Raw genomic sequence first — 27,184 nt, forward strand, 5'->3', positions numbered from 1 at the left:
CGGTTAGAACCCACACCACCACAGTGTCCAGCGGGCTGGAAGTACGTGCCGCTTGGTGTTCGCGACAGGGTCTTAGGGGGAAGTACTGGTGGCCCACTTTAGCGAAGGACGTGAGGTTTTTTGTCTCCTCCTGTTCGGTGTGCGCTCAGAGTAAGGCTCCTAGACACCTGCCTAGAGGGAAGTTACAGCCCCTCCCCGTTCCACAACTGCCTTGGTCACATCTGTCGGTGGACTTCCTCACCGACCATCCCCCTCTCAGGGGAACACCGCGATCCTTGTCGTTGTGGATCGTTTTTTGAAGTCCTGCTATCTCCTCCCGTTGCTCAGTCTCCCTACGGCCTTGCAGACTGCGGAGGCCCTGTTTACCCACGTCTTCCAGCACTATGGGGTGCCTGAGGACATAGTTTCTGATTGGGGTCCCCAGTTCACGTCCCGGGTTTGGAGGGCATTCATGGAGCGTCTGGGGGTCTCGATCAGCCTGCCCTCAGGTTTTCACCCCGAGAGCAATGGGCAGGTGGAGAGAATGAACCAGGATGTGGGTAGGTTTTGGCCAGGAGAATGGGTGAGGTACGTCCCATGGGCGGAGGTGGCCCAAAACTCACTCCTCCACGAACCTGTCGCCTTTCCAGTGCGTGTTGGGCTACCAGCCGGTCCTGGCACCGTGGCATCAGAGCCAGACCGAGGCTCCTGCGGTGGAGGAGTGGGTGCAGCGCTCAAAGGAGACCTGGAGAGCCGTCCAGGAATTGCTAAAACAGGCTGGTGGGCGGCAGAAGGTGAGCGCTGACCGCCACCGCTGTGAGGCCCCCGTGTTCACAACGGGGGCTCTAGACCCGAAACCTGCCCCGCCGCCTGCCCTGCCGGAAGCTGGGGCCAAGGTGTGTGGGGCCATTTAAAGTCCTGAGGAGGATAAACGAGGTGTCTTGTAGGTTACAGGTTCCCCTTACTAAACCCCTCGTTTCATGTGTCTCTCCTCAGGCCAGTGGTAGTTGGTCCCCTCTGGACATCGAGGGGCCCCCGGCGTACACGGTACGTTCCATCCTGGACTCTAGACGCCGGGTGAGGGGCCTGCAGTACCTCGTGGATTGGTAGGGGTACGGTCCGGAGGAGAGGTGCTGGGTACCGGTGGAGGACATCTTGGATCCATCACTGCTGAGGGATTTCCACCGCCTCCATCCGGATCACCCTGCACCTCGCCCTCCGGGTCATCCTCGAGGCCATTGTTTTGTTTATACGTATTTTGCTTTCTATTATTTTCCCCTGGTTTTGGGGACATACGGTGGGGAGAACAAGTATTTGAAACACTGCCGATTTTACAGGTTTTCCTACTTACAAAGCATGTAGAGGTCTGTAATTTTTATCATAGGTACACTTCAACTGTCAGAGACAAAATCTAAAACAAAAATCCAGAAAATCACATTGTATGATTTTTAAGTAATTCATTTGCATTTTATTGCATGACATAAGTATTTGATACATCAGAAAAGCAGAACTAAATATTTGGTACAGAAACCTTTGTTTGCAATTTAAGAGATCATATGTTTTCTGTAGTTCTTGACCAGGTTTGCACACACTGCAGCAGGGATTTTGGCCCACTCCTCCATACAGACCTTCTCAAGATCCTCCAGGTTTCGGGGCTGTCGCTGGGCAATACGGACTTTCAGCTCCCTCCAAAGATTTTCTATTAGGTTCAGGTCTGGAGACTGGCTAGGCCACTCCAGGACCTTGAGATGCTTTTTACGGAGCCACTCCTTAGTTGCCCTGGCAGTGTGTTTTGGGTCGTTGTCATGCTGGAAGACCCAGCCACGACCCATCTTCAATGCTCTTACTGAGGGAAGGAGGTTGTTGGCCAAGATCTCGCGATACATGGCCCCATCTATCCTCATTGTTTGAATATTAGGATGGCATTGATGGGGCGGCAGGTAGCCTAGTGGTTAGAGCGTTGGACTTGTAACCGAAAGGTTGTTAGATCAAATCCCTGAGCTGACAAACTAAAAATCTGTTGTTCTGCCCCTGAACAAGGCAGATAAACCCACTGTTCCTAGGCAATTGTTGAAAATAAGAATTTGTTCTTAACTGACTAAAGGTTAAAAAAATAAGCAGAATATTCAAACATGTTATTAGCATTAACCAACTATTCAGACCATGAGATCAGTGACTCAGGCAGTCAGTCACTCAAGGGCTGCTTTTGTGGGTGTGACAAGCAACTTTCAAAACCTTTGAAATGCATCCAAGTGCTAACCTGAAATTTGAAATAATGTGTCATGCCATTAGAACAATGGTACAAATGTATTAATTAATGAAATAAATAACAACATTTATAATAATAAGCTTACAATGAGTCTCTCTTTTCCTTTGAGATTTCAGGATCCTAGTTGAGGACAATCTCAGGTGAGCCCTTGGATGCATTTCAAAGGTTTTGAAAGTTGCTTGTCACACCCATAAAAGCAGCCCTTGAGTGACTGACTGCCTGAGTCACTGTTTGAATATTCTTTTTATTTTTTTAATCTTTAGTCAGTTAAGAACAAATTCTTATTTTCAATGATTGCCTAGGAACAGTGGTTTTATCTGCCTTGTTCAGGGGCAGAACAACAGATATTGAGTTTGTCAGCTTGGGGATTTGAACTCTGATGCCAACCATATGACTTTGAGGTGTGACAGTGCACCTGTCAGAGGAACTTAAATACAAAAGTTCATACACTTATCATGTAAATCTGCACTTGAGTTACTGACTGCCTGCATAGAATGAGTCACTGATCTCATGGTCTGAATAGTTGGTTAATGCTATGGTCAATGCTATGGTCAATGCTACGGTCAATGCTATGGTCAATGCTATTGTCAATGCTATTGTCAATGCTACGGTCAATGCAATTGTCAATGCTATTGAAAGATATGAAAATGTGAGGCAATAGAAAATATAAATATTTTCACCATAAAACATTTTTTTAAATCGCTTATGAAAACCACTAAAAGGAAAACATTTTTCAGACAATAATGGAGTTATCTTTAATTTATTGAACAAAGGTTTATAAGATGTATTAGACATGAGTCTAATCAAAGGCAGAATCAATCATTGTCAAATGACCTTGTTTTGTAAATACTGTCTATGAAATATGCCATCAGTGACTTGAAGTGTCATTATTGATGAATTGTATAATGTGTCATGACGCACCTCCCCCAGCCGTGTGGAATGCCAATAGGATCCCGAACTTGAGGTAACCTGACACCTGACACCTGATGATGATGCTGTCCTGCATAGCGATATAAAATCTCCCAGTTCCCAAAAGAATGATTACATTCATCTGACAATTAGTAAGGGTGGTATTATGTTGAGAGAATAGCTTGTGGATTGTCTAAAAGACTCATACTGGATTCTCTGAAGGTAAGTAGCCCACATCTGCACACATTATGTCTATTTATACATGTTTGTAGACTACAATATTTGGTACAACATGTAAAAAATATATATATTCCATAGCTTTAATTTTGTTGTTGTTGACAAAATCCCTCTTATTGTGCTTCATTCATTTTAAATGTTGAACTTAGTTCCACAAGATATAAAAGCCAATATGCACTTTTTGATATGTAGCGGTATTAGAATTGTAAAGATATTATTACTATAATACTACATTTGCCAATATTTGCAATTTAATGCTCTCATAATGAATATTGAAAATATAAAATAACTTGAGAAGCAGTAAGAAAAGCAAGTGTTGATGTGCATTACCCTTGTACAGCCTCCCCGGTTCCGGAAAGAACCCTCCATTAAAATAGATGACTTTAATTATTTGCTAAATGACATCACAGTTTATAGACGTTACACAACTTAACTTGTATGTAAATCAAGTTTGTCTAGTTAAAAGCAGCTAAAACATGTACTACAACATGCATACATACATGAAGGCAAACCTCAACTCACCCTAGCATAGCATTCAACAGATTGTTTGGTACAGAAATCATTATTCACTTTTCAAAATGTACATTAACTCATTCATTTAGGGTCCGCAAATATTCTCATATTTACTACATTGAAATTACAGTTTAAAATCGCTTTCTCTGAATTCCAGGAAGGCAGCGTCTGAGTTCATTCACCATGGGGAGAGAGGATGGGGACATGCCAGACTCTCTACCAACCATCCCTGAGGGTAATATCTGTCTCACATCATTTACTGTCTTATGTATTAGCATAGAATTCCTAGTTAAGAGTAGATTAGAAGGAATTGTGGTTGACTGATATAATCAGTAAGTGAAATAAAATAATTCTGTACAGTCAGTACACCAAAGTGAGAGGTGTCATTCAACCTGGTCTCAGAGCATTTCGTATTATTCTCTACGTAAATCTTAAAATCAATTTAGTATGATATGTTAAGTTTTGTATGGTATGTATTACTTTGTGGATGTCCATCACCCATTTCGTATGACATGTTACGAATTACAATTTGTATTATATGTTACGAATTAGAAAAATATCAATATGTTCCGAATTTGCTAAAAGTATGATATGTTATCAGATGCAGAGAGAGTTCCACTGAGGTCTAGTGCTCTTTATTAAGGCACACAAAAAATGAAGCCCAAACAATACAGGGCGCAGAACATACAACTTGACAACCCAAAAACCATAGGGTGTCAAGTGTAAGAAAGAAAATTACACCTCAGCCTACAATGCACACACGTAACAAACTAAAGACAATACCCCACAACCCACAATACAAAACAGACTACCTAAATATGGTTCCCAATCAGAGACAACGCAAAACACCTGCCTCTGATTGAGAACCATATCAGGCCAAACACATAGAAATAGACAAACCAGACTTACAACATAGAATGCCCACTCAGATCACACCCTGACCAAACAAAACATAAAACATACAAAGCAAACTATGGTCAGGGCGTGACATATGGTTATGGGAAGGGTAAATAAAAGGGTTATGGTTAGTGGAAGGTTTAGCTAAAAGGATTACATTTAGGGTTAGGGGAAGAATTAGCTAACATACTAATTTGAGTGTCCCGAATGTACATTTACTGTGTTATGTCTAATCAATGAGACCAGGCAGTATCAGTGGATGGCAGATAGCTTAATTGTTTAGTTTAATTGATCATTGGTAATGTTTAATTGATCATTGGTAAATGGTTAATTGATTAAGAGGTATTTGCAAAAGGCTACCCCAACCTGGCCTTCCATGAGGATACGAAGCCTCAGGAGCGGATGACAGAGGGGCAGCCAACCGTTGACACGGAGCGCAAGCCAAAGAAGGGCCTCGGGTAAGCAACATTGCCATAATGGCATTCCTACTTTACTCCTATTACAGTTAAATATATTTTGGTTTGCTCATGAATCTATGTTTCATTCTCAAGAAGGAAGAAAAAAGAACCAGCAAAAGCAGTGGGATTTTTCCAGTTGGTATGTCCTGATTTTTGTTTCAGAAATAGTAGGAAATACACAATAATCTTTTGGCAATCTGCACATACACTGTAGTATATGTCAAAATGGGGTAATTTGTTACAAGTGATCTTGACAAGATTCATATTCTCCAGTCACTCCAACGTCTGCTGCATTTGACTGTGGTTTTATGTGTGTTGTGTTTGCAGTTCCGCTACGCTACTGGTTGTGAGGTGCTCCTAATGATAATCGGCCTGCTATGTGCTGCTCTCCACGGGATAGCCCTGCCCCTTATGTGTGTTGTGTTTGGACAGATGACCGACAGCTTTGTACAAAGTGGACAACAGCTCAACCTTACAGGTACATATTCTGTTTGACAAGGTACACATGTAGCATCGTCATTTGATCACTCTGTTGCAGGACAAGGGCTCTATTTTAACAAACCTAATGCAATGGTAAATCTAAGCGCTGGCGGTAGAGCTTTAGGTTGGGAGTTTGTCAGAAATATTTTTCTATTTTCACAACCAAAAATGATCGGCGCAGTGCTGACGGTGGCGAGAAAGGGCTTAGTTTTGACGATTAAACCAGTTATGGGTGTGTCAGGCTTGGCCCCTCACTGGCCAATCAGAAAGTGCTCCATGGCTAAATACATGGTTTATTCAAGTTGTGTATTTATGGTATTTTATGTATCGCCTTGGAATCAACTCCAAATCCAAAGTTAGTCCATTATAGTTTGTTAAACAGCTTACAGAAATTAAATAACACAATGTAGACCTATACTATCTTTGCTTTGTTCTAAGTAATTGCATGGTGTCAATGTGGACAGATATACATAGCATTCACACTGATATAGGGGTCTACTGTAAAGTGCATTATGGCTGAGCAGGGACATGCCAAAAGTTGTCAATAAGCTAGAAACAATTCATTATTGATAAGGCCTAAAAAGAGAGATAATCACATTTGAAACAAAACGAAACAACAACGTGTATTAAATAGGCTATGTCTAAATACACTTACAGGCACCATAATTACTCCCGGTGGTGATATAATAGTAGAACAACGCAGACTGTGGAGGGTTTTCTTTTCTCAGTAGCTGGACAGAGATCCAATATAAAGAGAAAGTGAGAGGCCCCCCGAGTAGCGCAGCAGTCTAAGGCACTCACAGTGCTTGAGGTGCCGGTACAGACCCAGGTTCAATCCCCTGAGCTCGTTGGGGAGTCGCAGCGATGATACAAGACTGAAATTTGGGAGAATACAAATACATAATAAAATGACAAATTAAAAACAAGCAATCTTTATTTTTTTCAACAACAACAATAAATAAATGTAAAATGTAGAGGAATCACCAGGATAAAAAAGACAGACGCATTGCTGTAGAACCAGCCTTCGTTATAGTAGGCCTGGGGTGAGGGTAGCCTACAGAGGGATGGGGTTTCAAAATATAAAACGGAAAACAAGCAATTGTTGCAGGAAAATAACTTCTAAATATGAGGTTTACCAGCATTCACTGAGGTTCTCATCTTTCGTTTCATGATGGGCATGGACACATGTAGCCTACATCATGGAGGGGTTTTAATGCACGTTCAAAGCATGGCTAAAATAATGTACGCCTGCCTACAATACATAGATAAAAAGGGAACGTCAGCTCACTGTTTTGCTCCTCTCAAACTTGATCTTTTAATAAAGCTTTGGTGATTAAGATTTGTTTCCAACCCTTTATACAATCTTGACTAGCCTACTTGATTGCATTGGGCAGGACAAAAACAAAACAGCCTTCATTGACAGAATCGGAGGCTATGCTTGGTTTTTAATCAAATCCAATGAAATGGGGGGAAAATATAGTGTTTAATGTTTTTAAAAACTATGAAGGCCTATACAGGCACCAAAAGCACATAACTCTTGTTCCATATTCATATGAGCAGTGTGAGTCACGGCTGGATATCCGCTGTATAAATCGGTAAAACCAGCTTCTGTTTGGTCTTAAATATCCCTGCCAGCACTCCCTGAAATTAGCACCGTGATCATGTCTTTAAGGACGCACCTCAAATATTTCCACCCCTCCCATCTGAGCGCAAGCAAGCTGGACCAAGACAGGAAAATTACCAATCCTTGCGCAATAGTTTAACTATAGCAGAGTGCTGGTTTTAAGAGGTCGGAATTGCAAATGAACGTGCGTTTGACACTAGCCCTGCCTTAACGCCAGCCAAAAACAGAGCCCTATCGGTGGAATGCTTACTCAACAATGCAGAGAATGTTTACTGTTTATACTTCACCCTGTCCCCACTGCTAGTGTACCCCACCTTGTGAATGTTTACTGTTTATACTTCACCCTGTCCCCACTGCCAGTGTATCCCACCTTGTGAATGTTTACTGTTTATACTTCACCCTGTCCCCACTGCTAGTGTATCCCACCTTGTGAATGTTTACTGTTTATACTTCACCCTGTCCCCACTGCTAGTGTATCCCACCTTGTGAATGTTTACTGTACATATTTCACCCTGTCCCCACTGCCAGTGTATCCCACCTTGTGAATGTTTACTGTACATACTTCACCCTGTCCCCACTGCCAGTGTATCCCACCTTGTGAATGTTTACTGTACATACTTCACCCTGTCCCCACTGCTAGTGTATCCCACCTTGTGAATGTTTACTGTTTATACTTCACCCTGTCCCCACTGCCAGTGTATCCCACCTTGTGAATGTTTACTGTTTATACTTCACCCTGTCCCCACTGCTAGTGTATCCCACCTTGTGAATGTTTACTGTTTATACTTCATCCTGTCCCCACTGCCAGTGTATCCCACCTTGTGAATGTTTACTGTTTATACTTCACCCTGTCCCCACTGCTAGTGTATCCCACCTGGTGAATGTTTACTGTTTATACTTCATCCTGTCCCCACTGCCAGTGTATCCCACCTTGTGAATGTTTACTGTACATACTTCACCCTGTCCCCACTGCTAGTGTATCCCACCTTGTGAATGTTTACTGTACATACTTCACCCTGTCCCCACTGCTAGTGTATCCCACCTTGGGAATGTTTACTGTTTATACTTCACCCTGTCCCCACTGCCAGTGTATCCCACCTTGTGAATGTTTACTGTTTATACTTCACCCTGTCCCCACTGCTAGTGTATCCCACCTTGTGAATGTTTACTGTTTATACTTCATCCTGTCCCCACTGCCAGTGTATTCCACCTTGTGAATGTTTACTGTTTATACTTCACCCTGTCCCCACTGCCAGTGTATCCCACCTTGTGAATGTTTACTGTTTATACTTCACCCTGTCCCCACTGCTAGTGTATCCCACCTTGTGAATGTTTACTGTTTATACTTCACCCTGTCCCCACTGCTAGTGTATCCCACCTTGTGAATGTTTACTGTTTATACTTCACCCTGTCCCCACTGCTAGTGTATCCCACCTTGTGAATGTTTACTGTACATACTTCACCCTGTCCCCACTGCTAGTGTATCCCACCTTGTGAATGTTTACTGTAAATACTTCACCCTGTCCCCACTGCTAGTGTATCCCACCTTGTGAATGTTTACTGTTTATACTTCACCCTGTCCCCACTGCCAGTGTATCCCACCTTGTGAATGTTTACTGTACATACTTCACCCCTCCCCACTGAGAATGTTGACTGACTCCAGCACTTCCTGGTTCTGTCAGCAGTCATTGTCCTGTTGGAATGTAAATCTTCGCCCCAGCCTCCCAAATGGCACAGCGGTCTAAGACACTGCATCGCCATGCTAGATGCATCACTACAGACCCGAGTTTGATACCGGGAGACCCATGAGGTGGCGCACAATTGGCCCAGCGTTGTCCGGGTTAGGAGAGGGTTTGGCCGGCCAGGATGTCCTTGTCCCATTGTGCTCTAGTGACTCCTTGTGGCGGGCCGGGCGCATGCATGATGACTCGTGACGCTAATTGTATGGTGTTTCCTCTGACACATTGGTGCGGCTGGCTTACGGGTTAAGCGAGCAGTGTGTCAAGAAGCAGTGCGGCTTGGCAGGGTTGTATTTTGAAGAGTGCATGGCTCTTGACCTTCACCTCTCCCGAGTCCATACGGGAGTTGCAGCGATGGGACAAGACTGTAACTACCAATTGGATATCACAAAATTGGGGAGAAAAAGGGGTCAAATGTACACCCCAAAAGATATCTTCGACCCAGTCTAAGGTAATTTACACTCTGAAGCATGTTCACACCAACGATTTGGCTCTATTTATTGTTCCCTCTATCCAGTCTCACAGTCCCTGCCACTTAACACCATCCCTACCGTGTAGCTTTTAAATAGGTGATGAGCTGTGCATGTTTTTCCCTTATGATGTCAGTCTTTCACATTACTTTTTTTTGCAAACTCCAACTGTCATTGCCTTTTTCTCAGGAGTGGCTTCCATCTGGCCACTCTCCAATAAAGCCAATATTGGTGAAGTGCTGTAGAGACTGTTGTCCTTCTCCCATCTCAGCCAAGGAAAGGGAAAGGGGATCTCTAGTCAGTTGCACTGTTGTCTTCCACATTTAACCCTTCTGAATCAGGGAGGAGAGAGAAGATTCCTTAATCGACGTCATTGCTCCTGGGGAGCAGTTGTGGGGGTTAACTGTCTTGCTCACCTTGCCAGTTCAGGGATTCAAACAAGCAACCTTTCGGTTACTGTCCCAACGCTCTAACTGCTAGGAACTCTGTAGTTTTGTTAGAGTGGTCATTGGGTTCTTGGTCAGCTACCTGACCAAGGTCCTTTTTGCCCGGTTTCTCAGTTTGGTCAGACGTTGGTCGGATGGCCAGCTCTACTCTGGGTAGTTCCATATGTTTTATAATTTCCCAATGATGGAGACCGCTGTGCTATTGGAAACTTTCAAAACTCTACAAATTGTTTTATACCCTTCCCCAAATACTGTATGTGCCTCATCACAAATCTATCTCGGAGATCTACAGACAGTTCCTTGGACTTCATGGTATAGTTTCTGCTCTGACGTGCACTGTCAACTGAGGGACCGTACACTGAGTATACAAAACATTAAGGACACCTGCTCTTTCCATGACAGGTGAACCCTTATTGATGTCACTTGTTACATCCACTTCAATCAGTTTCGATGACGGGGAGGAGACAGGTTTAAAGAAGGGTTTTTAAGTCTTTAGACAATTGAGACATGAATTCAGAGATGGTCAATGGGCAAGACAAAATATTTAAGTGCCTTTGAACGGGGTATGGTAGTAGGCGCCAGGCGCACCGGTTTGTGTCAAGAACTGCAACGCTGCTGGTATCCCATGTGTATCAAGATTGGTCCACCACCCAAATGACATCGAGCCAACTTGACACAACTGTGGGAAGCATTGGAGTCAACATGGGCCAGCATCCCTGTGGAATGCTTTCGACACCTTGTAGAGTCCATGCCCCGGTGAATTGAGGCTGTTTTGAGAGCAAAAGAGCCCATCAGGTCTTACTCAGACTGGCTACGGAGAGTGTGATCACACAGTCATCCGGAACAAGCAGTGCTCTCATGCATGGTTCAGTATTGCTTTCCTCAAAGCGAGCGTAGAAGGATAGCATTATGGTCAGATTTGCCAAATGGAGGGCAAGAGAGAGCTTTGTATGCATCTCTCTTTGTGGAGTAAATGTGTTTTTTTGTTTTTTCGCCTCTAGTTGCACAGGTGACATGCTGGTAGGATTTCAATTTTCCTGGATTAAAATCCCCATCCACTAGGAGCGCTGCCTCTGGGTGAGCATTTTCTTGTTTGCTTATGGTCCTATACAGCTTGTTGAGTGCGGTCTTAGTGCCAGCATCGTTTTGGTATTTGACATTTATTAGGATCTCCATTAGCTGCTGCAGAAGCATCAGCTACTCTTCCTGGGGTCCACATGAAACATACTAACATCATACATAGTCCAGCACATTATTAGTCAAGGACTGAAATACATACATTTGAAACATCACAAAGCCTACGTATCAGTACATACACACAATATCTAGATCTAAAACATAGTGCAATTAACATTACAATACAAAATATATAAAATGGCTGTGTATCTTCACAGTCCCCTTTGTGCAGGAAGGTGTTCTTCTACCTGTTTTTTAAACTGATTTTATTGCTAGCTTGAGTTACCTGGAGTGGCAGAGTTCCATGTAGTCACAGCTCTATTTAATACTGTACATTTACATTTTTTACATTTAAGTCATTTAGCAGACGCTCTTATCCAGAGCGACTTACAAATTGGTGCGTTCACCTTATGACATCCGTACGTTCAAATAACATCTGTACGTTTCCCAGCCTCTGTTCTGGACCTGGGGACAGTGAAGAAACCTCTGGTTCATGTCTTGTGTTGTACTGATGATTGTCAGAACTGTTCCAATTGCTTGAACAGACAGTTCGGTATCTTCAACACATCAATAGCTTGCACAAAGACCAATAGTGGTTCAGTCAATCTCTCCTCAACTTTGAGCCAGGAGAGACTGATATGCATGTTACTGACACTTACCCTCCAAGTACAGTACATCTAAGTGCGATATGTGCTGCTTTGTTCTGGACCAACTGCAATTTACCTATGTCCTTCTTTGCTGCGCATGACCACAGTAGTCCTGAAGCGACAAAACGAGGGCCTGTAGGACCTGTCTGCTCGACTGAAATATCAAGAAGGCAGAGCAATGCCCGATCATGGACAGATCTCTTCCCGTTTTAGCAACCATTGAGTCTATATGTTTTGACCATGACAGCTTACTATCTAGGGTTACACCCAGCAGTTTAGTCTCATCAACCTGCTCAATAGCCCCATTATTCAATAATAGATCTAAACGAGGTTTAACGTTGACTGATTGATTTGTTAAATAAATTATGCATTTTGTTTTTGAGATATTAAGCACCAGACTATTACTAGTTACCCATTTTGCTAGTTACCCATTCTTAAACTGACTGGAGCTCTATATTAAGTGTCTCAGTTATTTATGTTACTGTTGCAGAAGACGTATATACTATTGATTTTGTCAGCGTACATAGACAAACAGGTTTTATTCAAGTTCAGTGGAAGGTCATTTGTAAAAACAGAAAACAATAGCCCTAGCCAGCTGCCCTGCGGTACACCACACTCAACGGAATTTGCATGAGAGAGGCTTCCATTAACAAAACCCTCTGTGTTCTATTAGATAGGTAACTGTCAATCCATAAGAAGGCAGAGGATGAAAATCCTCTGCAATATTTCAGGATCATTATATCAAAAGCTGCTCTGAAGTCTAACAAAACAGCTCCCACCATCTTCTTACTATTCATTTATTTCAGCCAATCATCAACCATTTGTCAGTGCTGAGCATGTTGAGTGCCCATCCCTATAAGCATGCTGAAATTCTGTTCGTTTTCTGTAAAATAACTTTGTATTTGATCAAACTATTTTTTCTTTCCAAAAGTTTGCTAAGCACTTGTAACAGGCTGACTTGTCAGGTGTTTGAACCATTAAAGGGTGCTATGCTATTCTTGGGTAGCGGAATGACCTTTGCCCCCCTCCATGTCTGAGGGTATACACCATCTTCTAGTCTTGTGGTGTTAAATCCACAGCTATCTTGGTAAATAGTATAGTCTACAGCTTATCATGAGGTATTCTTACTCAGGTGAGCAGAACCTCGAGACTTCCTTAATATCACTCACCAGCTGTTGTTAACAGAGACACTCACCTCCACCCTTGATCTAACCCGAGCTAGATGTATATTATCCGTGTTCTTGTTCAGCCACAACTCTAAGAAACATGGGATATTACAGTTCTTTGTCAGGATTTGGCCAGGATTGTTCCGGTTTTGGCCACTAGATGCCCCCATTGTGCTTTTTTGACCCTTTTGTTTTCCCTTGTTTCCAGTTATTATTTGCACCTGTGCCTCGTTTCCCTTGAATGTATTTAAACCCTTAGTTTTCCTCAGTTCTTTGCTCTGTGTTTGTATGTTAGCACCCAGCCCCAGCGATGCTGTGAACATGTGTTACTCCTGTTGGATTCTCTTGAGGTACTCTGTTTTTGTTCTTGTTTATTTATTTTTGATTATTCCTTTGAGTTTTTTGCGGTATCTACCACCTTGTGGATTTACCTTTTGTCTTGGAGGATTTACCTTTTTTCTCTTGGAATTACTTTTGACGTTGTGGATTTATATTTTTGCCTGAAGTACTTTCCTTTTTACTTTATTAAAGCACCGTCTCAAGTACTGCTGTGTCTGCCTCATTCTGGGTTCTGCCAACTATTAGTGGCTCAGTTTGCTAAGTGACTGTTTCTCACACCAGAGACCCGAGTTTGTAACCGGGTCCTGACAGTTCTTCAGGTTCAATTAAAAGGATCAAAGAGCTTGTCCAGTTTGTTCTCTTGCACGTTTGCTAATAGAACAGAGGGTAGAGGAAGTTTATGTACTCATCTATGTACAATCGTGGCCATAAGATCTGAGAATGACACAAAAATTAATTTTCACAAAGTTTGCTGCTTCAGTGTCTTTAGAAATTTGTCAGATGTTACTATGGAATACTGAAGTATAATTACAAAGAATTCATAAGTGTCAAAGGCAGTGTTGACCCTTCTTTTTCAAGACCTCTGCAATCCACCCTGGCATGCTGTCAATTAACTTCGTGGCCACATCCTGACTGATGGCAGCCAATTCTTGCATAATCAATGCTTGGAGTTTGTCAGAATTTGTGGGGTTTTGTTTGTCCACCCGCCTCTTGACGATTGACCACAAGTTCTCAATGGGATTAAGGTCTGGGGAGTTTCCTGGCCATGGACCCAAAATATCGATGTTTTGTTCCCAGAGCCACCTTATGGCAAGGTGCTCCATCATGCTGAAAAAGGCAAACTGTTCCTGAATGGTTGGGAGAAGTTGCTCTCGGAAGATGTGTTGGTACCATTCTTTATTCATGGCTGTGTTCTTATTAAGCAAATTTGAGAGTGAGCCCACTCCCTTGGCTGAGAAGCAAACCCACACATGAATGGTCTCAGGATGCTTTACTGTTAGCATGACACAGGACTGATGGTAGCGCTCACCTTGTCTTCTCCGGACAAGCTTTTTTCCGGATGCCCCAAACAATCGGAAAGGGGATTCATCAGAGAAAAGGACTTTACCCCAGTCCTCAGCAGTCCAATCCCTGTACCTTTTGCAGAATATCAGTCTGTCCCTGATAATTTTCCTGGAGAGAAGTGGCTTCTTTGCTGCCCTTGACACCAGGCCATCCTCCAAAAGTCTTTGCCTCACTGTGCGTGCAGATGCACTCACACCTGCCTGCTGCCATTCCTGAGCAACTCTGTACTGGTGGTGTCCCGATCCCGCAGCTGAATCAACTTTAGGAGATGGTCCTGGCGCTTGCTGGACTTTCTTGGGCGCCCTGGAGCCTTCTTCACAACATTTGAACCGCTTTCCTTGAAGTTCTTGATGATCCGATAAATGGTTGATTTAGGTGCAATCTTACTGGCAGCAATATCCTTGCCTGTGAAGCCCTTTTTGTGCAAACCAATGATGACGGCACGTGTTTCCTTGCAGGTAACCATGGTTGACAGAGGAAGAACAATGATTCCAAGCCCCACCCTCATTTTGAAACTTCCAGTCTGTTATTCGAACTCAATCAGCATGACCGAGTGATCTCCAGCCTTGTCCTCGTCAACACTCACACCTGTGTTAATGAATTACTGAATCACTGACATGACGTCAGCTGGTCCTTTTGTGGTAGGGCTGAAATGCAGTGGAAATATTTTGGGGGGATTCAGTTCATTTGCATGACAAAGAGGGACTTTTCAATTAATTTGATCACTCTTCATAACATTCTGGAGTGTATGCAAATTGCCATCATACAAACTGAGGCAGCAGACTTTGTGAAAATGTATATTTGTGTCACTCTCAACATTTTTTGGCCACGACTGTAGTTTTGTCAGGGTGCCCGCACGTCGGCCTCTCTTGCACTTTCTCCTCCGGGAGCGGAGGATTAGGGTCTGGTCCGGGGTGATCAGTATGTCCTGCACCGCCAACTGGTTGAAGTAGAAATCTTCATCCAATACGAGATTAGTTATCGCTGTTCTGATGTCCAGAAGCTCTTTTCGGTCAGAGCAATTAATGGGGGAAACATTATGTACCAAAAAGTTTAGATCAGCACAATGGAGCTTGTTTCTGATCTCAGTTTCAGGAATGGCTGAAAAAGCATTACATTTACCTAAAATTAACTCTGCAAATAGCCCTGTTGGGAAATTTGGAAAGTCAATCATTCAACAATATATATAATATTATAAATATTAATCTTTAACTTACAATCTTTGGATACTATACGATTAGAAAGGTTCAACGTTCATATAAGACGTCACAGCACAGTGGAAAGATATATGGCACGTGGAAATGAAAAGAGGATGGTCTTACGGAGATACATTTAGGTGGGCTGGACTGAGTGTAGCAGAGGGGTGGGATTAAAAAGCTCATGATCAGTAATAGTTATAACTGAAAACACGATATACATGTCTGAGTACATATCCACTATCTATACAAAATGTCATGTGTTTTATCCAAAAATAAATATATTTGTTGTGTAATTACTGTGTCTAAAAGTAGCATGTATGACTGCAACTGGTTCAGAAGATAATCATTTATGCGGGGTTAACAGCAGCAAAACAAGTTATCCATAGTGCTTCGATTACCCGCTGCAATCCTCTCACCACAAATATGCTTATCATATTTTCAAGATATTGTTCGTTTAGAGCGATCAGTGGCTAGGATAAACAAAGCCCGGGCAAATACAGTTGATGCATGGGATGTATTATGTAACACCGTATCAGATATCAACAACTCTTGACCAAGCGACAGACCTACACGGTGAGGGAGTGGCGGGACGACATTTTCTTTTCTGAGAATAACATACAATATATTGTATTGTAAACTCTACTTCCTTCCTGTAAAATGTCATATTGTGTACTCAAATAATTGACTCCTGACGGTATGTAAATAGTTTGAGGATCATAAAAAAAGTGCCATGTATTTAAAACTTGTGTGAAATGTATATGTAGCCTAACAAAAAAAAGTCTTAAAAACGGGGATGCAATATGCAAAAAACCACACACAAATACACACTTAACAGCAGAATTGGTCAGCAACTAGTAAAACGGCCGCTATCCAATCCAGCATCATTCTTAATGTATCAACCCCTACAAAAATGCCCATTAATTATAATCCACATAATAATTCACCTGTTCTGTTGCTGCGGGATTATTTTCCTGTTGAAGCAAACTGGCTCAAATTAAGATCTTACATCTGTGTATTGGCTATAAAGTGCAGGGCTCCTTTGTGGCCATGTATTACAGTATGAGATACATATATGTGATTATTTCTATTATGGGTTGCATTGTTTAGGCATATCTTCACCATATATTTGGTGATTTGTGGATTATGTTTTATACTACACATATCATATGTTAGGCACGCCAAATTGTGAACATTGACTACTGGTATTGTCATTTCTCCATAGCCAATTTCACTGTGGAGGAGATCAGCGCTTTATTGAACTCAACTGACGGATGTATTCAGATTCCTGGAGTTGATATACAGGCTCTAATGACTCGGCAAGTGATAATGAGTACAGTAGATAACACACACATTATCAATATATTATATCATAAATATATCCTCATGTAAATACAATGTCGCTTTTATTTATGATTATAAGCTGGGTGGTTTGAGCCCTGAATGCCGATTGGCCCGACAGCCGTGGTATATCAGACCGTATACCACGGGCAGGACAAAACATGTATTTTTACTTATAAACTGATTACCAATGTAATTAGATAATAGCAATAAGGCACCTCTGGGGTTTGTGGTATATGGCCAATAAACCACGGCTAAGGGCTGTATCCAGGCACTCTTGCATCGTGTTGTGCGTAAGAACAGGCCATATACCCCCCCCCCCCCCGTTGCTTATTGCTTTAAAATATACTGTGTGATACATACATTTGAATTTCCAGACATGCCTATTACTTCATCGGGATCGGTTGTGCTGTGTTCCTGCTGGGGACCTTTCAGGTGATGTTGTTCTTGCTGACAGCCACCAAACAGACCAAACGGATCCGGGAGAAATACTTCCATGCCATCCTCCACCAACAGATGTCCTGGTTTGATACACACCAGATAGGAGTTCTCAACGTCAGGTTGACAGAGTAAGTTTGATACACACCAGATAGGACTTCTCAACATCAGGTTGATACACACCAGATAGGACTTCTCAATATCAGGTTGATACACACCAGATAGGACTTCTCAACATCAGGTTGATACACACCAGATAGGACTTCTCAACGTCAGGTTGATACACACCAGATAGGACTTCTCAACGTCAGGTTGATACACACCAGATAGGACTTCTCAACGTCAGGTTGATACACACCAGATAGGACTTCTCAACGTCAGGTTGATACACACCAGATAGGACTTCTCAATATCAGGTTGATACACACCAGATAGGACTTCTCAACGTCAGGTTGATACACACCAGATAGGACTTCTCAACGTCAGGTTGATACACACCAGATAGGACTTCTCAACGTCAGGTTGATACACACCAGATAGGACTTCTCAACGTCAGGTTGACATTGGAAGAATGATTGGGATTTATTTGTTTATTAAAGACAATGTCATATTTTAGCATATGATCACATTGAGCAACTACAGATATAAAAAATGCTATTAAGATTGTTTAAATAATGTCAATTATTATAATATTAATAATTTATAATATTTTACTTTCTACAGTGACATCAACACAATCAACGAAGGCCTTGGAGACAAGATCTGTGTGTTCGTGCAGTTCTTCTGCACCTTCTTGTCAGGGTTCATCATTGGTTTCATCTTCGGCTGGAAGCTGACACTCGTCATCCTGGCCGCCAGTCCTCTCCTGGCAGGATCAGCTGCCGTCTGGTCCAAAGTAAGACTACCAATGACCTGCAAAGACAACGGCTTCATCCCAAATGGTACTCTATTCCCTATATAGTGCACTACTTGAAGTAGTAGGCTACATGGGGAATAAGGTGCCATATTGTTTTCATATGTGTCACTCAACAGTGGTTGCATCACTGCTCTTGTGCCCAATCCCAAATCCACCCCTAGTTTATACTTATCCAATCCTCTCAGTTTCCACAATCACATTTCTTTTATAAAGAAATTTTTACATCAGCAGTGTAAGATACCGTATTCATTAACCTGTCTAGGATGAGGGTGCCCCCCCCCCCCACTGAAAAGGCAGAGCCGCGAAATTCAAAAAAAATATTTTTTTAAAATATTTAACTTTCACACATTAAAGTCCAATACAGCTAATGAAAGACACAGATCTTGTGAATCCAGCCAACATGTCCGATTTTTAAAATGTTTTACAGGGAAGACACAATATGTAAAGATGTACATCTATTACCTAAAAACACATTAGCATAATCCACCATCTTTTATTTGTCCACCAACACCAGTAGCTATCACCAATTCGGCTAAACTAAGATATTTATAGCCCCTAACCAAGAAAAAAACTCATTAGATGACAGTCTGATAACATATTTATGGTATGGGATAGGTTTTGTTAGAAAAAAGTGCATATTTCAGGTAGATGGCATAGGTTACAATTGCACCCACCGTCACAAATGGAATAGAAAAACTACTTAGAGCAACGTGTTTACCTACTTACTAATCATCAAACATTTCGTAAAAATACACAGCATACACGAATCGAAAGACACAGATCCTGTGAATACAGACAATATTTCAGATTTTCTAAGTGTCTTACAGCGAAAACACAATAAATCGTTATATTAGCATAGCACATAGCACATAGCAGCCCAGCATTGATTCTAGCCAAAGTGAGCGATAACGTCAACATCGCCAAAATATATAAATTTTTTCACTAACCTTCTCAGAATTCTTCAGATGACACTCCTGTAACATCATATTACACAATCCATATAGAGTTTGATCGAAAATGTTTATATTTAGCCACCAAAATCATGGTTAGACAATGTGAAATGTAGCTCAGCTGGTCAGAAAATGTCCTTGCGCCACTTAGACAGTGATCTACTCTTATACATAAATACTCATAAACGTGACTAAAAAATATAGGGTGGACAGGGATTGATAGACAATTTAATTCTTAATACAATCGCGGAATTACATTTTTTAATTTATCCTTACTTTTCAATACAGTTTGCGCCAAGCGAAGCTACGTCAAAAAACATGGCGTCCTAAGCCACTAAAATTTTTCGACAGAAACACGATTTATCATAATAAAAATGTCCTACTTTGAGCTGTTCTTCCATCAGTATCTTGGGCAAAGGATCCTTTCTTGGGAGTAATCGTCTTTTGGTGGAAAGCTGTCCTCTTGCCATGTGGAAATGCCAACTGCGTTCGGGATGAACTGGAAGCGTGCCCAGCTATTCACAGCGTTAAAGAAATAAATGTCCCAAAATCGCACTAAACGGATATAAATTGCTATAAAACGCTTTAAATTAACTACCTTATGATGTTTTTAACTCCTATAACGAGTAAAAACATGACCGGAAAAATATAACAGGCTAAACTAACGCTTGGAAAAATAGCAGGTCGATGTCCTCCACGCGCATTACGCAGCTGCAAAGGAGCTCCTACCTACAGGGTTTTTTAATTTGTAGTGCCTGTGAACGCGCAATCGACCCCATTCAAATCGTCATCACGTTAAGGCATCCAGGGGAAGACGTAAGCAGTGTCCGTATAGTCATAGCAATAACAGTGCCCTTTTAACCTCTACAGAGTACCTAACCCGGATCCGGGAGCACCCCCCCCCCCCCCCACACACTGATTAGCATCGCTAGCATAGCGTCACAATTAAATAGTAGCATCTAAATATCATTAAATCACAAGTCCAAGACACCCAATGAAAGACACAGATCTTGTGAATAAAACCACCATTTCAGATTTTTTAAATGTTTTACAGGGAAGACAAAATATGTAAATCTATTAGCTAAACACGTTAGCAAAAGACACCATTTTCTTACTCCAACAGTTTCTTACTCCATCAGGTGCTATCACCAATTCGGCTAAACTAAGATATTGATAGCCACAAACCAACAAACAAATTTATAAGATGACAGTCTGATAACATATTTATGGTATAGCATAGTTATTTTTTTTAAATGTGCATTTTTCAGGTATAAATCACAGTTCTACATTGCAGCTGCAATCTGATATAGTGCTGATGCAGCTAGAACAATTACAGAGACCAACGTTATATAACTAATTACTTGTCTTAAAACATTTCAGAAAAAATACACAGCGTACAGACATTGAAAGCCCAACATCTGGTGAATCCAAACAATATTTCAGATTTTTTAAATGTTTTATAGCGAAAACAAAATGTATCGCTAAATTAGCATAACCAGGCCAGCCAGAACCGGCTGGACGCGCCCGACCAGTTCACATGCACGACAGATATATGAAATAACATCGTAAATTGGGTCTTACTATTGCTGGTCTTTCATCAGAATGTTGATCAAGGTGTCCTTAGTCCTGATGAGTCGTTCAATCCATTCACAATGGCAACCTCCCCTCTTCATTTAGCCTGGGTACTGGTCGACTGGCACGGTCCATGTCCAAAGTTAAAAAACTCAAAGAACGGAACACGGCAAAACTCCCGAAAAAATTCTAATAATCTGATTAAACTATATTGAAAAAACATACATTACGGTGATATGGTCACATGTATCAAACAAACTTCGACACGGAGATAGTTTTCATCCGTAACGTCAGCATAACAAAAGACAATGGCACCTCTGAAAACGCGCATCTCAGAAACCGGAAGTTGTCGGTCACGCTAAAGAAATAGGTCTTATTTCACGTCAGTACAAGATAAACAAAAAATTTCTCCTCTGACGTCTTCCAGACACCCAGAGGAAGAAGAAGGAAGTGTGTTTCGGGTCATAGGTCGCGTGACCATATATAGGCAGAGCTTTGAAGCGAGCATACACATCTTGCAATCTTCTTCTGGCTCAGGGAAAGTGCTGTGAAATGACCTGTGTTTGACTCAGAGACAAAATTGGAACGGTTTTAGAAACCATAGCTTGTTTTCTATCCAATGGCATATGGTTATATGCATATAGTAACAGCAATAATTGAATAAGAGGCAGTTTAATCTGTAGAGGCAATTATGCTAATGCGAAACAGCACCCCCTGTATTCTCAAGAAGTTAACTGACTCCAGAACAGTGGCCAAAATTTCTGAAATCTGACTCCATGTCAGGGAAATTGCTGTAGAATGGGCTCTGTTCCACTTAGAGACAAAATTTCAACTCCTATAGAAACTATAGACTGTTTTCTATCCAATAATAATAATAATATGCATATTGTACGATCAAGGATTTTGTGGGAAGCCGTTTCAAAAATTACACAATTAGCATAAATAGTCACAACAGCGCCCCCATCCTCAACAGGTTAACATGTTGTATTTGATTTCAGATACTTGCCACCCTGACCAGTAAGGAGCTGTCTGCCTATGCCAAAGCAGGGGCGGTAGCTGAAGAGATACTGGTGGCTATCAGGACAGTTGTGGCTTTCAATGGGCAAAAGAAAGCTGTGGAAAGGTTTGTCAGTTATTAACTAATTGTGTTGCATAAAACAGTATATCTCTTTCAATATTTATTAATACGATCTACCAAAATCAAGACACATTCCCCTATTTAGGCATTTCTTCTATATATTTTAGGTATGAAAACAACTTGGAGGATGCTAAAAACTTTGGAATAAAGAAGGCCATCACCACTAACGTGGCCATGGGCTTCACCCAGTTTGTCATATTTGGGACGTACGCCTTGGCTTTCTGGTACGGGACCAAGCTCTCTGTAGACGAGCCTGAAAACTACACCATTGGAAAAACCATTACAGTAAGCTTTCATGGAAGATTTTTAAGTAAGAATGTACTATTTTCCAATAGATACATGTTATTGTGAAGAGGCCTCTGCAATGTCTTCACACCTGTTACTCTGTCTGACATGAATAGAATTCCTTTCTTCATTACGTTCTTTGTTGCTGCTATTTTTAGGTCTTCTTCTCAGTGATTATTGGGTCGTTCTCTTTGGGCCAGGGTGCGCCTAACTTGGAAGCCATCGCCAAAGCCCGGGGTGCTGCCTATGAAGTCTACAATACCATTGACCAGGTACCGGAAGTATTCAGTTTAACCCCTGAATCACCATAGCATTGAAACTGTATGAACTCACTCCGAACAACATGATCTCAAGAACTCAAGTTGAATTTAGACATTTGTCCTACTGCCGCGGTTGATGAGTTGATTTGTTTGTCATAGCCGCGGCCCATAGACAGCAGTTCAAAGGAAGGTCACAAACCAGACTATGTGAAAGGAGACATTGAATTCAAGAACATCCACTTCAGCTACCCCTCCAGGAAAGATGTCAAAGTAAGTAGTGGATTTGAATCAGATCCAGACACCAACCTGTCTCCAAATGACTTGAAAAATGCACAATAAGGAAGAAGCTAAGTTGAAATTTCAGTTTCTAGTTGGATTAGCAAAAACAAAATGACAAGCCGTATAATTGTAAAATTACGGTAAAAATACATGTTAAATACGTTGTGGGACGTGTTCCCTGTCGCTGTAGATTCTTCAGGGAGTGAATCTGACAGTTCCTCGTGGGAAGACCATAGCTCTGGTTGGAGCCAGTGGATGTGGGAAGAGCACCACCATTCAGCTGCTGCAGCGCTTTTATGATCCAGACTCAGGAGAGGTATGAACAAATCTGATCAAGGCTTATTCAAGTTCATTAAGAAGAGACACATGTCCCACTGTAAAGACTCCAGAGGAGGCTGGTGGATGGAGCTATAAGAGGACGGAATAAATTCCAGCCATTACAATGAGCCCGTCCTCCAATAGCTCCACCCACCAGCCTCCAGTAAAGGACTCACATGCTTTATGATCCAACCTCAGGAGAGGTATGCAGGACACGAGTGCATTAAAGTTCAACCAATTGACTCATAGTTCATACAGAGACTCACATGTACACACACATGTGTAATGTACACACACACACACTCATATAATGTGCACACACACACACACACACACACTTGTAATGTAAACGCAAACATTCACTCACGTACACTCATTCCCAAGTTCTGGCTTTTCAGGTTTAGTGTTGACTTCAGTTCACTTAAAAGTAAATTAGTACTATAGTGCCCTCTTGTGGAAGGTTGATATATAATTTGTCAGGAACACTGTTGGTCTGGGTTGCATAGCCGAGGGAAGTAGGGGTGCTGAGGCTGCTGCAGCACCCCCTTAAAAATCAAAATAATAAATAAAATAACAACAATAATAATAAACAACATTCCCACCTTTATTACTCCTGTATGAGCATAGAAAATACTCGTCAGCAAAGCAGAGAAATGTGCATGCCTAATGAATATGACCCTGGTTTGTTGTCAGATTACCCTGGATGGTCGGGACATCCGGACCCTGAATGTGAAGTGGCTGAGGGAGAATATGGGTATCGTCAGTCAGGAACCTGTGCTATTCGGAACAACCATTGCAGAAAACATCCGCTACGGCAGAGAGGATGCCACAGATGAGGACATCGAACGGGCCGTGAGAGAGGCCAACGCATACGACTTCATCTCCAAACTCCCCGATGTACGTGGGATAGATACTGACAAATGAGTACATACAAATGGCTTCACTGTTTCACATGTACTGTATATTAAATGATCTATGGTGTACAAATGATTTGGAGTAGGACAGCAGATATTCTGTTGTTTCTATGGCGACTGTGTTGAAATTAAATGTTTTTTTGTTTTGAAGTTGTATACAGTGTAAGGGAATGGCAAAATAGTGATGATGTTATCCAAAAGGACACATTTAAACATGATTATTTAATCTCCATCCCATTTCATGTGGCGTTAACAGAAGCTGAACACCATGGTGGGGGAGCGGGGAGCCCAGCTCAGTGGAGGACAGAAGCAGAGGATAGCTATCGCCCGGGCCCTGGTCAAAAACCCGAAGATCCTCCTGCTGGACGAGGCCACCTCCGCCCTGGACACCCAGAGTGAGTCGGTTGTCCAGGCCGCTCTGGATAAGGTCAGTACTCTCCCTGAGGACCAGACACATGGTTAAGGTTGTTCTCAAACCTAGTTTTGTGCACCCTAACAGCCTGATTCCATTTGTTTGACTGCAGCCTTGCAAGTTCACGTTTGCCGCAGTTGACAAAAGTCAAGATTCAGAGTGAATCGATGAGATCCTGTTGGAATCCATCTCAGCGAAAATTAAGAGGTAATAAAAAATAATAATTTGGGATAAATGACTATATTGTCTCCTCCCATTCCCATAGGCCAGGGCGGGCCGCACCACGATAGTGATCGCCCACCGCCTGTCCACCATCAGAACAGCTGACGTGATCGCTGGCTTCAGCAACGGAGAGGTGGTGGAGCAGGGAACACACAGGGAACTCATGGACAAGAAGGGGGTCTACTACTCTCTGGTCATGCAGCAGGTACTGTATCACGCTCTCTGCATCCCAAATGGCACCGATTCCCTTTATAGTGCACTACTTTTGACCACCAGGGCCCCAACTCTGCCTCAACAGTAGAATCAGTCAACGTCTAAATCATGTTGATCAGTCATATTTAGAGACGCATATCATCAGTATCAGAGCAATATACCTTATCAAGCCTGTGTCTATATGAATAATGATCAGTAATAAACAGGCTCTGTGTGTAACATGATCAAATCCACTATCACACCTTGTCTGCTGTTCAGAGTCAAGGGAAGCCAGAGGAAGAGGAAGAGGACCCTGTGGAAGAGGATAACCCTCCTAAATATGAGGATCTAGATGATGTCCTGTATGACTCATCTGACATGGATGAGCTGGAAGTGGTAAACGAGGAAGGAATAGAAAACGGCGGCTTTGAAAGGAACTCAATCAGCAGTGGCCGTGTGGAAATGAAACTGACCAGGAGGAAATCTAAGAAGTCCAAGAAAGACAAGAAGGTACTATTACATAGATCATCCTTTAGGGCGCAATATGACGTCCTGTATGTGTTATATAGTAACATGGCTTTGTTATAGTGCTATTGCTGAATTATCATCGTACCTATTATATAATGTATGGTTTATAATGTATGGTATATAATGAATGGTTTATAATGAATGGTTTATAATGAATGGTTTATAATGTATGGGATGTAATGTATGGTATATAATGTATGGTATATAATGAATGGTATATAATGAATGGTATATAATGACTGGTTTATAATGAATGGTTTATAATGAATGGTTTATAATGAATGGTATATATAATGAATGGTGTATATAAAATGAATGGTGTATAATGAATGGTGTATAATGAATGGTGTATAATGAATGGTGTATAATGAATGGTTTATAATGAATGGTATATAATGAATGGTATATAATGTATAGTTTATAATGTATGGTTGCATTCATTTACATTTTAGTAATTTAGCAGAAGCTCTTATCTTGAGCGACTTACAGAAGCAATTAGGGTTAAGTGCCTTGCTCAAGGGCACATCGACAGATTTTTCACCTAGTCGGCTCGGGGATTCGAACCTGCCACCCTACTGTATATAGTGATAGTTCATTGTCATCAGAAATAATATCTGTTACATCATGTTGGTCCTTGGTCATTTAGTTTTGTCATTGATGACAATGTTTGATGACAGAAGGAAAAGAAACCAGAGGAAGCTCCAGACATCCCCTTCACCAGAATCCTGGCCTTGAACAAGCCCGAGTGGCCGTACATGTTAGTAGGAACCCTGTCTAGCTTGGTGGGGGGAGCCGTTTATCCCTGTGTCGCCATCATCTTCGCCAAGATCATTGGAGTAAGTGTTTCACAAGACCACCTCCTTGTGTTCATCATATGAAGAATTGTTAAATAATGCAGACTACTCCCATTTCCTTGGTGTCTCGATTTGAGTTTGATTTAAACAAGGTGGTCTTATTTTTCCACATAATTTAGTTGATGGTCATTGGTTGGTGGGTTTTGGCTCTCATTTTCTGTTGTTATCTATTTTGTGACCTTCTCTAGGTGTTTTCCGAGGTTGACCCGGAAGTCAAACGACAGAAAACCATGATGTTTTCCCTGCTCTTCCTTCTCATCGGAGGAGTGGCTTTTGTCACCTACTTCCTAAAGGTTTTCTAATTTATAGATCTAAACTGTGTCCAAAATGGCAACCTATGCCCTATACAGTGCACTACTTTGGACCAGAGACTATAGGGTGCCATTTGGGACGCACTTTAAAGTACAATTCTGTATCTATCTCAAACCCTTAATATGTTGTGGGGATGCCTGGTTGGGTCAATTTCTGCTGTATGTTCTATGTTTCAGGGTTACATGTTTGGAAAATCAGGAGAGCTTCTTACCATGAGGCTGAGGAGGCAGGTATTCCATGCCATGATGAGACAGGTAGGACAAACTGTCATGTGGGAAAATATATACTTCAGCAATTGTACATAAATTCGAAAAGACTGACTTGTCATTGCTAATTTACTTTACTGTATTGATAATACCAGCAAAATTAGGATTCTGAACTGCCACTTTGCAGTGTTCTGCCTCAGAACCTTGCTAAAATTACAATTCTGAACTGCCACTTTGTGGTGTTCTGCGTCAGAACCTTGCTAAAATTACGATTCTGAACTGCCACTTTGTGGTGTTTTGCCTCAGAACCTTGCTAAAATTACAATTCTGAACTGCCACTTTGTGGTCTTTTGCCTCAGAACCTTGCTAAAATTACAATTCTGAACTGCCACTTTGTGGTGTTTTGCCTCAGAACCTTGCTAAAATTACAATTCTGA

General features: G+C 41.8%; 1 protein-coding gene across 2 annotated transcripts in view; it reads left to right on the forward strand.

The window, feature by feature from the left end:
- The first annotated feature begins 3,302 nt into the window (after positions 1-3,302).
- Positions 3,303-27,184, forward strand: part of LOC129847360 (ATP-dependent translocase ABCB1-like) — a 29,444-nt gene continuing 5,562 nt past the window's right edge. The window contains exons 1-20 of one of the 2 annotated variants that reach the window (XM_055915130.1): positions 3,303-3,379; positions 4,065-4,142; positions 5,145-5,262; positions 5,356-5,401; positions 5,590-5,740; positions 16,836-16,929; positions 17,329-17,520; positions 18,113-18,284; positions 21,826-21,950; positions 22,073-22,250; positions 22,409-22,522; positions 22,670-22,780; positions 22,980-23,105; positions 23,801-24,004; positions 24,278-24,448; positions 24,699-24,860; positions 25,127-25,357; positions 26,053-26,211; positions 26,418-26,522; positions 26,718-26,795. In XM_055915130.1, the coding sequence (XP_055771105.1) occupies positions 4,091-4,142; positions 5,145-5,262; positions 5,356-5,401; positions 5,590-5,740; positions 16,836-16,929; positions 17,329-17,520; positions 18,113-18,284; positions 21,826-21,950; positions 22,073-22,250; positions 22,409-22,522; positions 22,670-22,780; positions 22,980-23,105; positions 23,801-24,004; positions 24,278-24,448; positions 24,699-24,860; positions 25,127-25,357; positions 26,053-26,211; positions 26,418-26,522; positions 26,718-26,795 (2,589 nt within the window). In that variant the 5' untranslated portion in view covers positions 3,303-3,379; positions 4,065-4,090. Of the gene's footprint in view, positions 3,380-4,064; positions 4,143-5,144; positions 5,263-5,355; positions 5,402-5,589; positions 5,741-16,835; positions 16,930-17,328; positions 17,521-18,112; positions 18,285-21,825; positions 21,951-22,072; positions 22,251-22,408; positions 22,523-22,669; positions 22,781-22,979; positions 23,106-23,800; positions 24,005-24,277; positions 24,449-24,698; positions 24,861-25,126; positions 25,358-26,021; positions 26,212-26,417; positions 26,523-26,717; positions 26,796-27,184 lie in introns of those variants that run through there. The other variant, XM_055915128.1, reaches the window with a different exon arrangement.

Source organism: Salvelinus fontinalis, unplaced genomic scaffold, assembly GCF_029448725.1.
Source record: "Salvelinus fontinalis isolate EN_2023a unplaced genomic scaffold, ASM2944872v1 scaffold_0798, whole genome shotgun sequence".
Taxonomy (NCBI): domain Eukaryota; kingdom Metazoa; phylum Chordata; class Actinopteri; order Salmoniformes; family Salmonidae; genus Salvelinus; species Salvelinus fontinalis.